Source organism: Polypterus senegalus, chromosome 5 (genome assembly GCF_016835505.1).
Source record: "Polypterus senegalus isolate Bchr_013 chromosome 5, ASM1683550v1, whole genome shotgun sequence".
In the NCBI taxonomy this organism is placed as follows: domain Eukaryota; kingdom Metazoa; phylum Chordata; class Cladistia; order Polypteriformes; family Polypteridae; genus Polypterus; species Polypterus senegalus.
Window position 1 is genome coordinate 204,935,964 of NC_053158.1, and position 21,296 is coordinate 204,957,259.

General features: G+C 45.1%; 1 protein-coding gene across 1 annotated transcript in view; it reads left to right on the forward strand.

The window, feature by feature from the left end:
- LOC120529821 (epidermal growth factor receptor-like) overlaps window positions 1-21,296 on the forward strand; it is a 238,812-nt gene that overhangs the window by 176,829 nt on the left and 40,687 nt on the right. Inside the window, exons 5-11 of the mRNA XM_039754000.1 lie at window positions 2,038-2,106; window positions 6,272-6,390; window positions 7,726-7,867; window positions 19,392-19,508; window positions 20,758-20,884; window positions 20,973-21,046; window positions 21,146-21,236. Of these exons, the coding sequence (XP_039609934.1) occupies window positions 2,038-2,106; window positions 6,272-6,390; window positions 7,726-7,867; window positions 19,392-19,508; window positions 20,758-20,884; window positions 20,973-21,046; window positions 21,146-21,236 (739 nt within the window). The remainder of the gene's footprint in view (window positions 1-2,037; window positions 2,107-6,271; window positions 6,391-7,725; window positions 7,868-19,391; window positions 19,509-20,757; window positions 20,885-20,972; window positions 21,047-21,145; window positions 21,237-21,296) is intronic.

Below are 21,296 nucleotides of genomic sequence, written 5' to 3' on the forward strand. Positions count from 1 at the left end.
GACCCCAGTCAGGGTGCCCAGCACACCTCAGGGCACACACACATCAAGGCAACACCAAGGGCAATTTAGAATCGCTAGTCCACCTAACCTGCATGTCTTTGGACTGTGGGAGGAAACCCACACAGACACGGGGAGAACATGCAAACTCCACGCAGGCAGGACCTGAGAAGTGAACTCGGGTCTCCTAACTACAAGGCAGCAGTGCTACCCACTGCGCCACCATGCCGCCCCCTGCCTGTTTTGCACCTGTTTATTAATAACAATGAGAGTTATCAATGAAATGAGCAGAAATGTTACAGTATATGAAATAAACCGCAGCCGTGACAGCTCTAAGACACATTATGGCACCATGAGTTATGGGAATTGTGAGGGTTATGATGCCACAGTCACCTGCCGCTGTGAGGGCCTCCTTGATCTGTACAGGACTCTGGGTTCCTCTCCATACTCAGTGCTAAAGGGGTCTGAATGTCTGCCCTCCATTCTGAGCTACACCATCTCATTCAGTAAATCGTGAAGACCACCATCAGTCAGGTTTCAAGCAAAAATGAGCAGCCTGACAACTGCTGCTTTGGATTCCAAACCCATTAGTTAAAGCAGAGGACGGCACACGACTTGAAGTGAACGCCGACTCCATCCCACCCTTCACTATCAGGGCTATCAGTTACTTGTGGAGGAAATTCAGCAAAATAACTGTGGGTCACGTCAGGAATGGGGAGTTTGGGGGCTCTGATCACCACGACCTCCTCTGTTAACATTCGGCAGTCAATACTTTTATTAATGATTTTTTAATTATCATGCACATGAACGTCAGGTGTAGGTGACCTTTCACTATCTATCTATCTATTTATTGTTGGAGATGGATGGGGGAACCCGGCCGGGACGCCCAGGAGGACCAGAGGAGGGCTTACGCCTTCCCCAGACCATGTGGGGGCGACCGCCCTAGTACCTTTGGGGGGCCACGGGTACAGTGCTTTGAAGCTCAACCAACCCTGTAGGGGCCTGTGGTCACCACCAGGGGGCGCCCCTATGCCTTTGGAGCCCTGGACCTCAGCACTTCCGCCACACCCGAAAGTGCAGGGGGGAAGAGGAGCAGGGACACCCGGAGTACTTCCGGGTACGCAGCCGGCACTTCCGCCACACTGGGGTGTATCGGAGGAAGATTACCAGAGCACACTTGGAGCACATCTGGGGGAGTAAAAATCTATCTATCTATCTATCTATTATATAATGCCTTTCACTTCTATCTATCTATCTATCTATCTATCTATCTATCTATCTATCTATCTATCTATCTATCTATCTATCTATCTATCTATCATAAAGTGCCTTTCACTTCTGTCTATCTATCTATCTATCATATAGTGCCTTTCACTTCTATCTATCTATCTACCTATTTATCTATCTATTTATCTATCTATCTATCTATCTATCTATCTATCTATCTATCTATCTATCATATAGTGCCTTTCACTTCTATCTATCTATCTATCTATCATATAGTGCCTTTCACATCTATCTATCTATATTCTAATCTATCTGTCTCTCTGTTGGTCTATCTATTATATGGTGCCTTTCACTTCTGTCTGTCTGTCTATCACCTTCATGGCTCCTTTGGTCTGATCTTCATCTAAGTGATTATCACAGCCTGATTAAAGACCCACTCATATTCATTGCCATGTTCCACTTTATTCAGCATGTGGTTTAAGTACAGATGGTCAGGTACAGATAAACAAAGTGGACCTCTGAGGAGGACAGAACCCAAAGTGTGGAGTCTCTGCTGTGGGTTTTTTTTTTTGTATCCTGCAAGTAGAGCTGTGGCTGCCTGTCAGTCCTCTGACTTTCTCCTCAGAGCTCCCTCTGGTGGTCTCAGCCTTCCTTGCGTCTCTGTTTTATCCATTTTCTGCAGTGGCTTTCACTTCCATCTTTTCAATTTGGCACTCTTCACATCCTATTACTTATAAAGACCCCTCGCTTGAGTGACATGGTTCCTGAATTACATGTACAAGTTCTAATATTTCATTCTGTTTATCCTTACAGGCCCAAAATGTGATTCCAAATGTTTCAACAGCTCCTGCTGGGGTCCCGGGCCTATGGACTGCCAAACCTGTAAGTTTTACAAGGTCTGCTGTTCAAAAAAAATGTGTTTTTCTTAATTTTGTTTTTCACTGCTTATTTGTGACTCATATTGTTTTGTGTCATTGTCTGAAATAAAAAGGGGTCAAATGCAGCGTTGGTGTGTTGCTGCTGCTCTGCTGTAACCCCCGCTCTTTCTCTCTTTGTTGTCAGCCTGTCAAGTTACAGTTCAGTGGTTCTCCTCCAGGTGTCTCTGTTGGCACTTCTTCTTTGGTAATCCAGACAGGCACTCACCTTCTTGTAAGCAGAGTATATTATGGTGGTTGGCAATCGCGCCTCCTGGTGTTGTGGGGTGGTAGTGCTTACCATCATCTAGCCAGGAACGTAACCCTCAGATGTGAATGTGGCTGAATACACAATGGAGCTCTTATGAAAAGGACTTAGGAGTCGCAGTGGACTCGACACTATCAACTGCCAGGCAGTGTTCAGAAGTCATTAAGAAGGCTAACAGAATGTCAGGTTATATAGCGCCTTGATGTGTGGAGTACAAGTCACAGGAGGTCCTGCTCAGTCTTTATAACACACTGGTGAAGCCTCATCTGGAGTCCTGGGTGCAGTTTGGGTCTCCAGGCTACAAAAAGGACATAGCAGCACTAGAGAAAGGTCCAGAGAAGAGCGACTAGGGTGATTTAGGGCTACAGGGGATGAGTTTTGAGGAAAGATTAAAAGAGCTGAGTCCATCACTTACATTAAGTTTAGGTGTTGTTAGAGCTGAATACACAATAGGAGATCTGAAAATCAAAAGTATGCCCTATGAGAAGAGCTTAGGAGTCATAGTGAATGTAACACCTATCAACTGGCGGTGTTCAGAAGCCATTAAGAAGGAGTATGTCAGGTTATATAGTGCCTTGACGTGTGGAGTACAAGTCACAGGAGGTTCTGCTCAGTCTTTATAACACACTGGTGAGGCCTCATCTGGAGTCCTGGGTGCAGTTTGGGTCTCAGAGCTACAAAAAGGACATAACAGCACTAGAGAAGGTCCAGAGAAGTTTGGCATTGCACATTAGTGGTCTTGGTTGCTTAGCTGTGGAAGTCCATTTCCACAGTTGTTGTGCTGATGTGGATTCCAGTGACAATCTGGAATTTCATTGTGAATGAAGCGACAGATGATAAGTCATTTTTATGGGCGTCAGCCCTTGCTGACCCCATTCTTGGAGTTGGCGCGGCCTACCACTTGGCGCCTAAGCGGCTGCTGTTCCTTAACTTTTTCCATTTCCAGGTCGTACACTCTTAAAAATCGAGTTGCCAGAGCGGCTCTTCGGAGCGATGCCATAGGGGAACCAGTTTTTGGTTACAGAAAGACTCTTCCACATGAGGGTTCCAGAAAGAACCTGCACTGATGTGGGTCCATAACAGGCTCCATACAGTAAGCAGCCACAAAGAGATGGGTACAGATTTGTGATATTCAAACAGAGTCCTCATTTTAGAAAGGACTCTCACTACATACAACAGCAGAGGCGAAGTCAGACATTTGTAATCTGTTATTGTCCTGCAGCCCACCATACATTACAAAGATTACAGGTTTTCAAAGCACAATGAACCACCCTTCATATGTAAACCCACTGATTCAGGGCTACAGGGGACGAGTTACGAGGAAACATGAAAAGAGCTGAGCCTTTAAAGGAGATGAAGAGGAGACCTGAGTGAAGTGTTTAAAATGATGAAGGGAATCAGTGCAGTGGATCGAGACTCAGGTCAGGTCAGGTAGGGGAGACACACACTGGTACAGCGCATTGCCGCACTCACCACACAATGAAACACCTCGGGATTCTGGTTGGCAACCCCCAAGGCAGACACGTAGACCAATCTCACCCTCAGGAAAAGACCTTCTGTCTGCCACAGCCAGGCGTTACGTGGGCATCTCCTTGGTCTGCTCCAGCCACTCTGGTCTTTAACAATGAGGATCATCCTCGGGTAATCGCGCCACATGGCCGTAGTGTCGTAACTGACGCTCCCTCACAATGCAGGTCATGTGCCTCATCCGAGACTCCCTAAGCAACACAAAGTCAGACCAGTGGCCCCCAAGGATACTCCAAAGTACCGAAGGAGTGCAGTGTTCATCTTGGGTCACTGGATAGCGTCCAACCATATAGCAAGACAGGAAGCACCAGGAATGTAAAAACTTGGGCCTTTTGCTGAGATATCAGGAGTGCCACACACCCCTTTCCAGTGAACTCATGACCGGGGGGGTGCCAATCCTTCTGCTGACTTCATAGGAAGAGTCACCAGAGACCAGAATGTCACTGCTGAGGTAAGTAAACCTCTCAATGACGAGGTCGACACTCTCTCTGCAGAGGATCCTGTGAGGTGGATCACCCTCGGGTAATCACGCCACATGGCTGTAGTGCTGTAACTGACGCTCCCTCACAATGCAGGTCATGTGCCTGATTCGGGACCCCATGAGTGACACAAAGTCAAACCAGTGGGACCCAAGGATTCTCTGAAGAGACACACATGAAGAAGTCCAGTCTTCATCTCAGGTCACTGGATAGCAGCCATGTCTCTCAAACAAGGAGCACCAGGACTCTAAAGACTTGGACCTTCGTCCATTTGCAGAGATACCAGGAGCGCCTCGCACCCCTTTCCAGTGACCTCATGACCCCACCAATCCATCTCCTGACTTCATAGGAAGAGTCACCAGAGTCACGTGAATGTCACTGCCGAGGTCAGTAAGCCTCTCAATGACGAGGTCGACACTCTCTCCACAGACAGACACACTGCTGATGGCCGTGCCCAAGAGGTCACTAAAGGCCCTGCTCTCGGTTTTTATCAGGACCCTCACAAAGCAGAGACTTTAAAATGAGTTCATCAAGAACACGGGGACACACTTGTTAAGGGGAAATTTCACACAAACCTTAGGAAGTTTTTCTTCACACTTTTGGAATAAGTGACCAAGTAGCCTGGGGGACAGCAGGACTTTAGGGACCTTCAAAATGTGACTTGGTGTTATTTTAGAAGGATTGAGTGGACAGGACTGGCACGCTTTGGAGGTCTGAATGGCCTCTTCTTGTCTCGCTTGCTCCAACCCCATCACTCTTGGCCACGTGTTCATTGTCTCTCCTCATCCCATGTCCACACCACTTCATCCCACTTTCCCTTTTTTTTCTTCGATTTTTCTCCAACTTTTGTTGTAGAACAGAAAAGAAAGGAAGTATGAGAGGGAGAGAGAGGTGAGTGATCCTCCCAGTGTGGCGGAGAGGAGGCAAAGTGGTTGGGTTTCCCCGTGAGAGGAATGGCAGGTCACTCCTCTTGAGCACTAAAAGCAGGAGCGGCCAATGGACTCTGATGGATGGTGGTGGGAAAGCGGAGTCAGGCTCTGGACGTCCCCTCAGTTATCAGATTGTCCTGAGAACGCTAATACAGTTTGGGTGCTCCGACCAAAGGTTGATGCCATCTTGAGTTTGACTGTTGACCGCATACCTGTGCAGTTTAGATGTTTCTCTTCCTTTCATTCTTTTTTGAAAGCACTTCTCACTTTGCAGGATTTGTTTTAAAGTGCCTGAGACGTTCAGCGTAAACTGTGCCTTGTGTGGAGGCTGGCCCAGGCACAGACAGGACATAGACATAGACATATTTACACAATGAGTGGCACACAACCCCAAAACTCCCCCAAAGTCCAGGCCTCGACCAAAATGATGGCTCTTTCTCTTCAGGCCGCCTCCTTTCCGCTCCTCCCGAACTCCGTCTTTCTCTGCTCCCGACTCGAGCCCCCTAACCGGAGGGAGGCGGCCCCTTTTATAATCACGCGGATGTGCTCCAGGTGCCTCCCGATAAGTATCGGCTGTGCACCAGGAAGCACTCTGGATATCCCTGGTCGTCTCCCCCCCAGCACTTCCGGGAGTGGCGTAAGCGCTGAATGCCAGAGCTCTCCAGGCATCAGGGTGCCCCCTGGCAGTGACCACGGGTGCCTATAGTGTTGAGCTTCCAAGCTCAGTCCCCGTGGTCCCCAAAGCCACCAGGGCGGTCACCCCCTCGCGGTTTGGTCCTCCTGGGCGTCCCGGCTGGGTACCACCCCCAGCCACACGCCACTCTTGATTAACATGCAGTGCCCAAAATTACTGGACTCTGTGACTGTGACATGGCGTGACCCTCCAGACTGACCAGCTGACCTCACTCCTGTCCTTTTTGTTTTTTACAGTCACCAAGCTGACCTGCGCCCAGCAGTGCTCGAAAAGATGCAAGGGACCGATGCCAAGCGACTGCTGCAATGAACACTGTGCCGCCGGCTGCACCGGACCAAAGCCAACAGACTGCCTGGTAAGGACCGCTGCTGGTGTCTCGAAAATCAAGTGGGCCTCCCCGCTATGTCTTATCAAGGGAAAGGCATTTTGGAGACACAGACCCTTAAGATATAGCACTCCTTGTTTCAGACGCACAGATTCTGGTGGATTCATAAAGTACTGAGACCCCCTCACTTTCTGCACACTTTATTGTGTTGTCGATTTCATATTAAATGGATATGTTTGCCATTTTTGCCCATAAATCTGCTCTCAGTAACCCATAATAACAAAGTGACATCATGTCCTCATATAGGTCATAGTTTGACTCTCCTCCTGGAGCGCTCTAACGTTATGGAGCCCAGACCGGAAGGGGCGGAGTCAGTTAACTTCAATCAGTGTTTTCTCTGACTGTGGAGAAAGATGCAGTTAGCAGTAGCGCCCTCTCTCGCTCTGGAGTGGTATTACATACCTTAGATGAGCCTGTAAGATTAACCTCCGACGTGCATGTCTGACTAGATAGATAGATGTGAAAGGCACTATATAACAGATAGATACATAATAGATAAATATGAAAAGAACACTTTAAGTAATATATATGACGTGAGATATAAAAAATAGACTGATAGCTCTGAAAGGCACTATATAATAGATAAATGTGAAAAGAACACTAAGTAATATGTATGACGTGAGATATAAAAAAAAAAACTGATAGCTCTGAAAGGCACTATATAATAGATAAATGTGAAAAGAACACTTTAAGTAATATGTATGACGTGAGATATAAAAAATAGACTGATAGCTCTGAAAGGCACTATATAACAGATAGATACATAATAGATAAATGTGAAAAGAACACTTTAAGTAATATATATGACGTGAGATATAAAAAATAGACTCATAGCTGTGAAAGGCACTATATAACAGATACTTTGATAATTTAATCAGCTAATTGCAGGTTTATCGTAGCTGATGAAGAGAATTCACAACGAAGCTCTTAAGATAATGATAATGAATTACTAAGTCCTGGAGCCATGTTGCCTACTTGCTGTGTTCCTGATAGGACTGTGCCTGTCAGATTGACGTCCTCTCATGAGAGGTGCACAGTAACCCTAAATGACCGCTCCTGGATGTTTAAGCCGGGCCCAGTAGTGGAGTTTACTGGTGTACCACAAAGCCCAGCTGGTCTCGGCCACACCAGCCTGTGTGGAGCCCCCCGTGTGTGCTCACCAGCAGCCACAAGATGAAGGGCACGTGCAAGACGGGTCCATGCCAGGCCTTCTTATTCATTATTAGTATGAAGATGAACCTTCTTGAGAGCTTTTTCATTTTTCCAGCGTAAATATTGTTTTATGTTCTTTTTATAAATCCACAGGCCTGCCGGGATTTCCAGGATGAAGGGACCTGCAAACATTCCTGTCCGCAGCTGATGCTCTACAACCCCAACACCCACCAGCTGGAGGTTAATCCCGACGGGAAGTATAATTTTGGAGCCACCTGCGTGAAGAATTGTCCACGTGAGTCTGTAGAAATTTGAAAAGGGGGTGCCCTTCACAATGAATGGATGATTTCTTATAGCCCAGCACTGGTGCCTCAGCTGCCTAATTGATTTATGTAACACTCAGTGTGTTTGTTCACACACACACACACACAACCGGGATAAGGTGAGTAACACGATGAAGGCAGAATCCTGGTTTCGGATAAACTTCCATTTACATGCGCGAGTCCACCTATGGTGTTCTCCTTTGGCAAAACGCTCCGACATCATTAAACTGCAGAAAAAAAAAGTTTAAACATCATTATCAGCCACCATGGATCTAAAAACAAGCATGGAGCCGGAGTCCCCCGAACACTGGGGGGAACGTTATCTCTCTATTATAAAAGAAAATCTTTAAACGAGACGATTGCCAAGAGATCTTCTCAAGTCCTGCCCTCCTCTCACCATTTCCGGTTTACGGCTCACGCCCGCGGTCCTCTCACCTCTCATTGGTGTCAATGCTTTTGTCAGACACATTTCTTGCGCTCTCAACTCTCTTATAAATTTTGATGTTTTCCTCAACTTTAAATTCCCTATAACAGTAGACTTATTGTGTACAAATCTTATTAAAGAATTTCATCCCGAAGGTTTATCAACAGAAGAAATGGCTACAAGGGCAATCCTCGCACCAAGAAACGATAAAGTCCAACGAATTAACGAGAAAAATGGTGATCGGTTACACAGCAAATTGGTTAAATGCGTATCTCTAGACTCTGCTGAAACAGTTGGTGGTGATGGAGCTGAAGATGAAAACATCAACTTACAATATCATGAAGAATAACTACAACCGTTAACACCGTCAGGTCTTCCACCGCACGAATTACTGTTGACAGAAGGACGTATCGTAATGTTATTGCATAATTGATGTCTGAGTGATGGGCTATGTGATGGGAGAAGATTAGTTGTATTCAAAATTGGGCGAACAATTCTGGCATTAGAACACTCTAGATGAGAACAGGACATTCAGCCTCACAAAGCTCGCCAGTCCTGTCCACTTCATTCTTCTAAAATAACATCAAGTCGAGTGTTGAAAGTCCCTAACGTCTTACTGTCTACCACACTACTAGGCCGCTTATTCCAAGTGTCTGTGGCTCTCTGTGTAAAGAAAAACTTCCTAATGTTTGTGTGAAATTTCCCCTTCACAAGTTTCCAACTGTGTCCCCGTCTTCTTGATGAACTCATTTTAAAATCACCGTCTCGATCCACTGCCTTCTTCATTTTAAACACTTCAGTCATGGCGCCTGTTAATCTTCTTTTTCTTAAACTGTAAAGGCTCAGCTCTTTTAATCTTTCCTCATAACTCACCCCCTGTAGCCCTGAATCAGCCTCATTGCTCTTCTCTGGACCTTCTCTTGTGCTGTTATGTCCTTTTTGTAGCCTGGAGACCAAAACTGCACCCAGGACTCCAGACGAGGCCTCACCAGTGTGCTATAAAGACTGAGCAGAACCTCCTGTGACTCGTACTCCACACATCAAGGCGCTATATAACCTGACATACTGTTAGCCTTCTTAATGGGTTCTGCACACTGTCTGGAAGTCGATAGCTTAGAGTCCTCTACGACTCCTAAATCCTTCTCATAAGGTGGACTCTCGATTTTCCGACCGCCCATTGTGTATTCAAACCTCACATTTTTATTTCCTATGTGTAATTCTTTACATTTAATGACATTCAGTTTCATCCTCCACAAAACTGCCCAAGCCTGTCTGCTATCCAAGTCCTTCTGTGATGATATAACGGATTCCAGATTATCTGCTAATCCACCTATCTTGGTATCATCTGCCAACTTAACCAGCTTGTTCCTTATATTCCTATCTAAATCATTTCTATATATTAAAAATAGCAGCGACCCCCACACTGCCCCCTGCTGGTCACCACTCTTAACATTGGCCAATCCTGTGTCCGAGCCGATTCTGCACCCACCTAAAAACATCACCCTGAACTGCCACTTCTTTTAGTTTGATACCCAACCTCTCATGTGGCACCTCATCAAATGCTTTCTGACAGTCCAGATAATCAATAATCTCGTCGTATCCTTTTGTTGCCTCCTCATAGAATTCCAGCATGTTAGTTAAACACGACCTCCGTCTTCTGACCCCACACTGACTGTTCCTAATCATTATACAAAGTTATTGTCTGTTATACCTGCATTGTTATCACTCTTTAATATTGTTCTTTATCAGTATGCTGCTGCTGGAGTATGGGAATTTCCCCTTGGGGATTAATAAAGTTATCTATCTATCTATCTATCTATCATATAGTGCCTTTCATCTATCTATCTATCTATCTATCATATAGTGCCTTTCATTCTATCTATCTATCTATCTATTATATATTGCCTTTCATATCTATCTATCTATTATATAGTGCCTTTCATTCTATCTATCTATCTATCTATTATATAGTGCCTTTCACTCTATCTATTCTATTATGTAGTGCCTTTCATTCTATCATATAGTGCCTTTCACTCTATTTATCTATCTATTATGTAGTGCCTTTCATTTTATCTATCTATTATATAGTGCCTTTCATATCTATCTATCTATCTATTATATATTGCCTTTCATATCTATCTATTATGTAGTGCCTTTCATTCTATCTGTCTATCTATCTATCTATCATATAGTGCCTGTGACGATGTGGGTTCTGGCTCCACGCTCCCATGGCTGTTTGGGAACCCTTGAACCCAACACCGTCGATAATGAAACCGAGTGAGCCAGTCAATGGAGGCAAATTGAGCATCTGAGCAAGGGGATGGTTGAAAGTACAAAAGTGCTTTTATTAAAACAGTCAACAAAAACAGTGTTCCATAAATAGTGCAGTTCTTCAAATTCATTAAATAAATAATCCATAAAAAGAACGTGGAGTAAAACCAATAAATAGAAAAAACAATCCTTAAAAACGAGAGGTTAAAATCTTTTTAGGAAGCAGTCTTAAAACCATCAACAAATACGGTGCTCTTCTGTTAGCGTCTCACCTGCTTATCCCGTATGGGCCAAGCAGCAGGCAAGACGCTCTCTACAGCTGCCCTCCTCAAACACACGCAAGACTGGAGACCTCCCGATCCCTGGCTTCGGTTTGGCTCTCATCCCAGCCTCGAGACTTGGACTCCTTGGTCTCCAGGACGCTCACACCAAGGACTGCCACTCCAAGCCTCCCGACTTCCGCTGCCTTTCTGCGGCCTTCTGCGGCTCGTCGCTTTCACCTTGGTCACTCCCGCTACCTGCTCGCTCAGCGGGAGCGACATCAACACAAACACGTGGGTGTCGGCCTAACACCCAGCTTCTACGCAGCTGTCCACGAGCGCTCATTCGCTCGCTCTTCGCGGCTCTCTCTCTCTTTCACCGACCTGCATCCTCTACTGCTCCCGATAACCTCCGTCCTCTCCTCTCCTTTCCTTTCACTCTCCGATCGTTTCTTTCTCTCCGAACGTTTCTTTTCTTCTAAAACCGACTCGCGCTTCTTTTAAAAACGTGAGGGGCCATCACAGCTGCAGCATTAGCCACGGGAGCAATCACGAATGTGGGCAGTTCCTCACCTGTGCACACGGTGAGAAACGCCCACATCGACGACTGCCCAGCGGCTCACTAACAACGCCCCTCACGCCGCCTCGGGTGCGATGATTATTTATTTAAAATCAATGGCCTTTTCTCCACGAGCTGTGGACCCATAACACCACAGTGCCTTTCATATCTATCTATCTATCTATCTATCTATCTATCTATCTATCTATTATAATAGTGCCTTTCATATCTATCTTTCTATTATATCTATCTATCTATCTATCTCTCGCTACTGTCTTGCTGTCGGTGTGTCTTTCGATTAGTGTGGTCTGGGGTGGGCGTGGCTGAGTCGTGGCTATCGTTGGAAGTCGGACGTGTTTTCTGTCTTCTGTAAGTTTTTTCTTTATTTCTAACTCCTTTTCTTATTTTTCTATATCAGGGGGTTTTATCAAATAAGACGCGGCTTTTGTCGTGTAGCCATGGCCGCGTCCAAAGTGTCGTCGCCTGGTCTAATGCCTAGGTTTTATGAAAATCTTTCCCCGCATGGGGCTAAAGTACTGGTTGAGCCGCACGTTTCGCTGAAGAGTGTGTTGTGGCTGTCGGTAAAGTTGTTGGCTTTAAGAATGTTCGTTCAGCATCAAGAATGAATAAAGCCGTAGTAGTTTTTCTTAACGAGGAATCTCTAGTTGATAAACTTGTAGTAGAAGGGATTATTATTAATGGCGCTTTGGTTCCTGTTTTACCTCTGTCAGCACCTGCGAAAAAGATTATTATTTCAAATGTCCCACCGTTCCTAAAGAATGATGTTTTGGTGCAGGAACTCCGCTATGGCCAGGTTTTATCAGATATAGTGATGATTCCGTTGGGCTGTAAAATGAGAGAATTGAAACACGTTGTTTCATTTAGGAGGCAGGTTTTATGGTGTTAAACAACATGAAGGAGGACATAAATGTTGCTCTGAGATTCAAGGTTGATGGCTGTGATTATGTGGTTTTTGTTACTTCGGACTCGATGAAGTGTTTTAACTGTGGGAGGGCCGGACACAAGGCCTCTCAATGTAAAAATGAGACCGTTTTACCGGTGGGCCGAAGCGCTGCCCCTGCTTCAGTGAGCGATGAGACGGAGTATGAAAGCGGTGAGGAGGTGGACAGTATGGAGGATGAGGAGACTGCAGAGGTAGCTGAGCTCGTAACCGGATCACAGGTTGTGAGTGATTTGCACCCCACTGTAGTGTTAGCAGTCGCTCCTGAGGCGAGCCTGCTGACTACCGAAAGGAATGCGTTGGCTGAGCCCAGCGATCCTGTTGTAAACGGGTCCGTTCAAAGTGCTCAGTGCGAGTCTGTGGAAGGAGAACTAAGTACAAATGAGCCGGAGACTGCGGAGGGGATAAGACGGCGATGATCGGCACAGAGAGTGCCGCGCCCGTCGGCCCCGCTGTGAATGAAGCTATGGCTACAGACGTGATCGCAGAAACACCGGCGTGTGCTGACGGGCGCCTGACTGAGCGCACTGAGATGAGCTCTGTGGAAGGACAGAGGAGTGAAACAGCAGCGGGTGTGAGTGGCGAGACCGATCAGAGGGAGAGTGCAGGAGTGGGGGTGTGAGGAGGATTTTACAGTTCGTACTGAAAACGAAAAGAAAAATCAGACACTAAAAAATCTGCAAAGAAAAGTCACGTGGCTGGCGAGCCATCGCAAGTATCGAGCAGGATTCTTAGAAGTCAGAGTGATTGTCACAGCGACCTGAGTGATCGTGAGCACGAAGGCGGTGACACTGACGTCTCAGTGAGGAGTACGACCTCGTCCCAATACAGACTCAGTGGCGGGTATAACACTGCGAGTATTAGGAAGTTTTTAGACTTCATCGAAGGCAAGAGGGGTGTTAAAGTGGAGGATCACTTCCTGACCTTCCATTGTTTGTGGTGTCAGCTCAAGGGTGATGCGCAAAGCGGCACGTCTGGGAATGGACCAAAAGGAAACTACCCGTCTTAAAAATGTGATTAGCAGGGTGCGAAAGTCCATTTTCAGAAATAATGGATAGTTTTTTGAAACTTTTTTATTTCTGGTTGACTTGTGCAGTACTGTTCACTCCCATTTGTGAATCATCAATGCAGTCTTTACACATTGGGAGTTTAAATGTGAATGGCTGTAGGGCGACTGCAAAGAGGGCCGCTCTGTTTGACTTTTTAAACCAAAAGGCTCTTCAGGTCACTTTCTTACAGGAAACTCACTCTGATGTTAGAAATCAGCCGGACTGGTTACGTGAGTGGGTCAGGGGGTCAGGCTGTCCTGAGTCATGGCTCACACGTCAGTGCTGGGGTGGCCATACTGTTCTCTAACACGTCAACTTTACAAATCACTAACATTAGTGAGGTGGTGGCTGGGCGCCTCCTGGTAGTTCAGGTGAAGGATAAGAGCCAAGATCTGGTGTTTATTAACACTTACGCTCCAACAAATGGAGGTGAGAGACTTTGTTTTTAAAGCTCTGAGGAAGGTGTTGGAGACCTTTGTTAATGGGGAGATCCTGTTGGTCGGAGGAGATTTTAATTGTACGGAGAATAACTTACTGGACCGTAATGGTGCTGAGCCTCACCCAGCGTCTGTCCGTGCTTTACGCTCCTTATTAGACCACTCAGACCTGGTGGACGTCTGGAGAAGTAAATTTCCGTCAGATAGACAGTACACCTGGGTAAAGGGGGGCGGTGGGTGCATTTCGATGGCGCGTTTGGACCGTTTTTACTGTCTGAGGCACCTGCTGAATACGGTTACTAAGGCTTATATCTGCCCAGTGGGATTCTCCGATCACTCTCTGGTGGGAATGAATGTCTCTGTCCCTAAAAAACCTCTCAATCTCTTTGGCACTTTAATGTCTCCCTGTTAGAGGATTCTCATTTCCTCAAGTGTTTGAGTTTTTCTGGCTGCAGTGGACTCAAACCAAGTCCAGATTCCCATCTCTCGCAATGGTGGGATGTGTCGAAGGTGCAGATTAAAGTCTTTTGCCAGCAGTACACTCAGCATGTGACCAGGCGGTGTCTTCACGAAATGAAGAGCTTGGAGGAGGACATCACAAATCTGCACAGCGTTTTACAGGACTACTTTAGTGAAGAAACGCTTGCTGTTTTAAAGTCTAAAAAACAATCCCTTGCTGAACTCCTGGAGCTTCGTGCCCAAGGTGCATTGGTGCGCTCGCGTTTTCAAACTTTAAATCACTTGGACGCGCCTACTAAATTTTTCTTTAATCTGGAAAAGAAAGAGGCCGAGAGTAAGGTGATCCACATGCTGCAGGACGCTGAAGGTCATGAGCTGCACACCACGGAGGAGATCAGGAACTTTGCTGTGTCTTTTAATCTCTGATTTATTTAAGGATGGTGTAATTGATGATTCGGCCATGTTGGACTATTTGAACGGATTACCCAAACTTACAGACACGGTCAAGCTGAAGCTGGAGGCAGACATCACCTTTCAGGAGCTATCAGATGCACTGGCTGGTTTGAATACTGGAAAGGCACCAGGACTCGATGGCATCCCAGCTGAGTTCTATAAACATTTCTGGTACCTGCTGGGTGCCGAGGTGTACGAGGTGTTCTTACAAAGCTTACAGGATGGAGAATTACCATTGAGCTGCAGAAGAGCAGTCGTCACTCTGCTGCCTAAGAAAGGAGACCTTTGTCAAATAAAGAACTGGCGCCCGGTGAGCCTGCTGTGCACGGACTATAAGATCTTCTCGAGGGCCCTGGCCAGCCGCCTGAGGACTGTGATGGACCTGCTCGTCAGTCCCTGCCAGACGTACTGTGTGCCTGACAGGACTATTTATGATAATATTTTTGCATTGCGGGATATCATTTCAGCCTCTAATCTTTCTGGGATGGATTTAGGAATATTATCCATTGACCAGGAGAAAGCTTTTGATCGAGTAGATCACCGGTTTTTGTTTAAAACATTGAAATGTTTTGGGTTTGGTGATAATTTTGTTCATATGATTGCACTGCTGTACACCAACGTTTTTGGGATTGTAAAAGTTAATGGCACTCTGAGCGCACCGTTTCCAGTCAGGAGGGAATTGGCAGGGCTGCCCCTTGTCCGGCATGCTCTACGCATTGGCCATCGAGCCGTTTCTTTTTCAGCTGCAGCGGAGACTACAGGGGGTGACTTTTCCATCCTGCCCAAATGTTAATTTCAAATGCTTGGCCTACGCTGATGATATTATTGTCTTCGTCAAATCGAAGGGTGACATTGAAGTTTTAATTTATTGTCAACAACTATTTGAGAACATATCATCTGCAAAAATCAATTGGACTAAGAGTAACGCCTTCTTACTGGGCTCCTGGTCTGGATGTCCACTACCAGACTTACCTGGAGGCCTAAAGTGGAACAGGAAGTGCTTCAGGTATCTTGGAGTGGTCATGGGCAGTGAGGGGTGGACGAGAGTAATTGGGAGGGACTCTTGGAGAAAGTGACCTCTCGTCTGAACAGGTGGAAGTGGATTGTACTTAAACTGTCATACAGAGGGCGGGTGATCGTCATCAATAATTTAGTGGCCTCAATGCTGTGGCACAAACTCATGTGTGGTGACCCCTCTGGGGCTTTTAAAGAAGATCCAAAGAATATTGCTTGATTTCTTCTGGGATGGCTTGCATTGGCTAAAGCAGAGTCTGCTGTTTTTACCGTTGGAAGAAGGCGGTCAGGGACTTCTAGATATCTCCTCAAAAGTTGCAGCCCTCAGGCTCCAAGTCTTACAGAAGCTTTTCTGTGTTTCATATTCCCTGAGTTGGAGGGAGTTAGCGCTGAGTTTCCTTCATCGTGTGGCGGGTTAGGTTTGATGAAGCACTTTTGGTTATAAATCTACAAAAACTGGACCTTTCTGTGTTACCAAAATTTTACAGAGGTGTCCTTTTAACATGGCACGTGGTGTTTAGGAGGAACTTTAATACAACTGGGTGGCTTCAAAATGAGCCTTTAATTTATAATTCTGTTTTTCATGCCCCCTCTTGCACAGTGACAGTTTTGTTTCAATTCTTATTAAGCATCAAGTACTGAAACTGGCACAGATTTATGATGCGACTACCAAATCATTCATTGATGCTGATGTCTTGGCTTCTCTTCTCAAAGTAAAGTCAGTCAGGATGATTCAGCAGTTTCTGTCCTCCATAGCTAAAGACTACCACTTGCTAAATGACTCCATCGGCTCCACTGTTAATAAGTTGGATGTTTGCCCCGCTGTGGACCTCTTATTACTACCAGAACATTCAGTTGTTCACTTCACCAAAGGAACAGTGGTGGGCTTTGCTTCTCTGTCCAAGAGAGAGCTCTATGAGTACTGCGTCAAGGTGACTCACTTCACTGCACTGGCGTCTGTGATGGACACTCCATGGAGGGAGAAGCTGGCAGTGGAGGGGCACAGGGGGCCTGCGTGGAGGGAGTTCTACAAGCCACCGAGCAACAAAAGAACTGCAGACTTACAGTGGAGAATCGGGCATGGGATCATTGCCACCAAGTCCTTTTTAAAAATTATTAAAGAAGCTGAAACTGATTCTTGCATTTTCTGTGGACAGAAAGAAACAGTTTTTCATTTGTTTTTGTATTGTTATCGACTGGCGGGATTCTTCAGATTTTTTAAAGTGTTGTGTACCGAATTGACTGGAACTTTTAATGAAGTCCTGTTCATTTTTGGAAGTAAATATAATAAGAAAACTCGATGCAGGATACAACTGTTCAACTTTCTGTTAGGTGAAGCAAAGCTGGCCATTTTAAAAAGTAGAAATAATAAGCAACGTGGATCTGAACTTACGGATATTTGTTTGATTTTTAAATTGAATGTTTATTCAAGAATAAGAATGGAATATGCTATTATAAACAGATGAATAGAATGGGGGGGTTTGAAAATGTGTGGGGGGTGAAAGGGGGGCTGTGCTCAGTTGATGAAGGGGAGCTGAAATTTTATTTCTGATTTAACTGTGGTGGGCAAGAGAAAGATAAAGTAATGGTGGGCATCAATACCACGTGGTTATTAATGTGCGGAGTAGGAGGAGTGTAAAGGGGGAGTAATGGTGGTCTTTGTGTTATAATGAATTATTTCATTTTGATTTTCTTATTAATGTGCGGAGTAGGAGGAGTGTAAAAGGGGAGTAATAGAGGTTTGATATGGTTTTTTTGTTTATTCTGAAATTTGTTTTCGTCATTTCGATTGTGTATATTATGTTGATGTTCTTATTTTTACAATAAAGATCTTTTTAAAACTAAACTATCTATCTATCTATCTATCATATAGTGCCTTTCATTCTATCTATCTATCTATCTGTTATGTAGTGCCTTTCATTTTATCTATCTATCTATCTATCTATCTGCCTTTCACTCTATCTATCTATCTATCTATCTATCTATCTATCTATCTATCTATCTATCTATCATATAGTGCCTTTCACTCTATCTATCTATCTATCTATCTATCTATCTATCTATCTATCTATCATATAGTGCCTTTCACTCTATCTATCTATCTATCTATCTATCTATCTATCTATCTATCTATCTATCTATCTATCTATCTATCTATCTATCTATATATCTATCTATCTATCTATCTATCTATCTATCTATCTATCTATATATAGTGCCTTTCATCTATCTATCTATCTATCTATCTATCTATCTGTCTATCTGTCTATCTATCTATCTGTCTATCTATCATATAGTGCCTTTCATTCTATCTATCTATCTATCTGTCTATCTATCTATCTGTCTATCTGTCTATCTATCTATCTATCTATCTATCTCCTGTCCTGCCAGGTGTTGCTCAATCTTATCCTTAATAATTCCTTCCATGTCAAATTTGAACAGGCGACAAGAAAGGTAATGTAGTCCATCTAACATGAGACACCAAAGGAGATCTCGATAGGCCATTCGTATTAAAACGTTTACAGTTTCCTGTTAGAATAGCTTTATGACAATTAACAAGTCATAAGGACAAACATTAAAAAAAGTTGGTTTATTTATTAGATAGAAAGAAACAAAATTCACTCGTGAGCAGTTATTCGTTGCGTTGTCACGATGAAAGTCCAAACACGAAATCAAAATTCAATGTGATTTTGATGACAGGTTAATTCAAATTCAAATTCTTTTTACTGAAGTGTTACAGTAAAAGTGTAAGTTTAAAAAGTATTTGTGTGTTAATTTCAAAGCCAAAGAGAACGAAAACGTGTAACACAACGACTACGTCTAACTCAAGATGAAACATAAATTTCTTTCTGTTGGTTACGTCTGACTGTTTTTTACTATGGTTAATAACTCACTGAAATGTAAAATAGTAAGTTCTATTATGCATATGTAAAACTTCAATCTGTTCCAATTGTACATCTGCTACCCCATACGCGAGTGTCAGAGCCGTGAAGTGACTAGCGCTTATTGCCCTCCCGGGGGTTGGCAGAGCCCCCTAATTTTTAAAGGTAACGTGGCTGGCTGCAGGCATGACATCTCCACAAAAGGGGAGGGTATTCAGGGTGCCATCCAGGTCATCCCACTTAATGTCCAACAATTCAACAAAAATAAAGCGCACTTTGCCATACTCGCCCGCTAAATACCAGGGCTGAAAGCAGATCAAAGCAATCGGCTGGTTGGCTACACGTTTGCGTTCGTTTTTTGCGAGTTTCGTCCAACGGGGAGCTCTCGCCAAAAATGACGCCTCTTTCCCAGAAGCCTCCGATTCATGTTGAGTGATGTGGAAGGGGCGGAGCCGGTTGCCCTCAGTCAGGGATTAATAAAGGATATGAAGGCTCACTGATTTGGGGGTCCGTCTTGGTTTTGACCACCGCCCGGCCTGCCTGTCTGTGCTTTGTTCCAGTCCTTCACTTATTGTCTCCCGCTCGTTAATGTTTGGGCAGTCGGCCAGTGAACACCAGAAGGTTGGGTCACGTCTGTGTATTCTGCTCTGCTCATCTCAGAGAGTGGACTGCGGTGGGCCACCACTACACCCCTCATTTTAGTTTTTTTTTTTTTCGTCTCTTTCAGACAATTACGTGGTAACAGACCATGGATCTTGTGTACGGACCTGCAACGCTGACACTTTCGAAGTGGACGAAGACGGAGTCCGAAAATGCAAGAAGTGTGAAGGACCCTGCCCAAAAGGTTTGCTGCTTTTCTTTCTCCCTCTGCCGAAAGTGAATTTGGGGGGTCCTGAAAACTGGGGATTCACAACTTACTTAACTCGGGTTAGGAGTCCATATGAAAAGGTGAAGTCGGTGGGAACAGAAAGACCTGCAGACACAGGTGGTCCCCCAGGCCTGAGACCCTGAGCGAGCCCCCTTCACATGTCTGTGTGCCACGTTAACAAAAATGAACAGACGTAAACGCCTTAAATAAAGTGTGCTGCTGGAGTGGGGTGTTCATTACAGAAAGGCACTATATTAAGTGAAGACTTCCTGCTCTCTAAGTCTTTGAGGGCTGAATATTTTTTCCAAAAACACCCCGTTTTCTGAAAAGCACACAAAGCAATGACTTCACACAGAAATCAACTTAAAGCGACTGTTGCTGCTGAGTGCTGTGGCCGCCAGTTCACGGTGTCTAGCGGCTCAAGACACTCACAGGTGGCACGACAGCTGGCAGGAATGCGTGTCAGGCTGGCTGCCAGGCCGTCTTCACGGGGTCGAGGGGGGCAGCAGGAGTCACAGTCTCGTTTGTACCTCTTGTCATGGTGAGTGGAGGTCCTCCTGGGTGAACATGGCCCCGTCAGCTACACGACAGGGTTCAGCACCAGGACCAGCTCATTTGTTTTCGATTATTTTCATCAATATTCAGTGATAAAACACAAAACGTCCTCCACAGAGTATTTTGCTTTATGCATTCGCTTCGATCTCCCGCCACATCTCGATGCCATTTTTGCCGCTGTTTGCTCCTCGCTACTCACACAAGTGCAGAAGATCTCGGTCAAGCCAACGAAGCAAAGAGAATCCAACTATAACACGTCGGCGGTTCTGGACACCGTTTACAGTTGAGTACCACCGTTTGACAAAAGTCGACATCCGCCATGAAAGAGTTAAAGAAGTTGGTGTCTTCTTCATCTTTGCCCACTTCTGTAGGGTGTCCATGTCCCTGAACAACCTTGTCCATTTTACTATGGCCATCGGTCAGTGCAGCCATCCAGGACTGACATCAAAAAGCCAGACAGACGTTTCTGATCTGACCATTTTGTGGAGCGTTCTGTGGTCAGATGAAACAAAAAAAATGAACAACTTCTTCTTCATCTTTGGTGTCCATGTGCTTCATCAGCATTCAACACACAGCTCGGTCCTGCACCTCCTCGCCTGTCAGGCCCTTTTCCTTCATTTCTTCTTTTACTTTATCCATCCACACCCCCTATTGATTTATTTTTTTCCAGCCTGCAATGGACTGGGGATGGGCGAGCTCACCAACGTCTTATCCATTAACGCGAGTAACATCGACTCCTTCCAGAACTGCACAAAAATCAACGGCGACGTCTCCATCTTGCCGGTCACCTTTGCCGGGTAAGCCACGCGTCTGCTTGTCCTTTTCATATCGCGGGCTGTCGGCCGACTTGTTTGCGCTGAGTCTCTTTCTGCTGATCTGTTTTAGCGACGGCTTCACCAGGACGCCTCCATTGAACATTTCCAAACTAGAAGTGTTCAGGACGGTGAAAGAAATTACAGGTGAGTAAAAGGAGCTCGCCACATAAATAAGCAAGGAATGAAATAAAAATGAGACTTTCATTTAGCTTACCTTCTAACTGCCTGATTTTTTCTTTTTAGGATTTCTTCTTATTCAACAATGGCATATAAAAATGCCCAGCCTTATTCCTTTTGAAAATCTGGAAATCATTCGTGGAAGAACGAAGCAGTAGTAAGTTATTCACATCGATGGACGTGTCTTTGCCAATGTTATTAGGATAACAAGCTTATT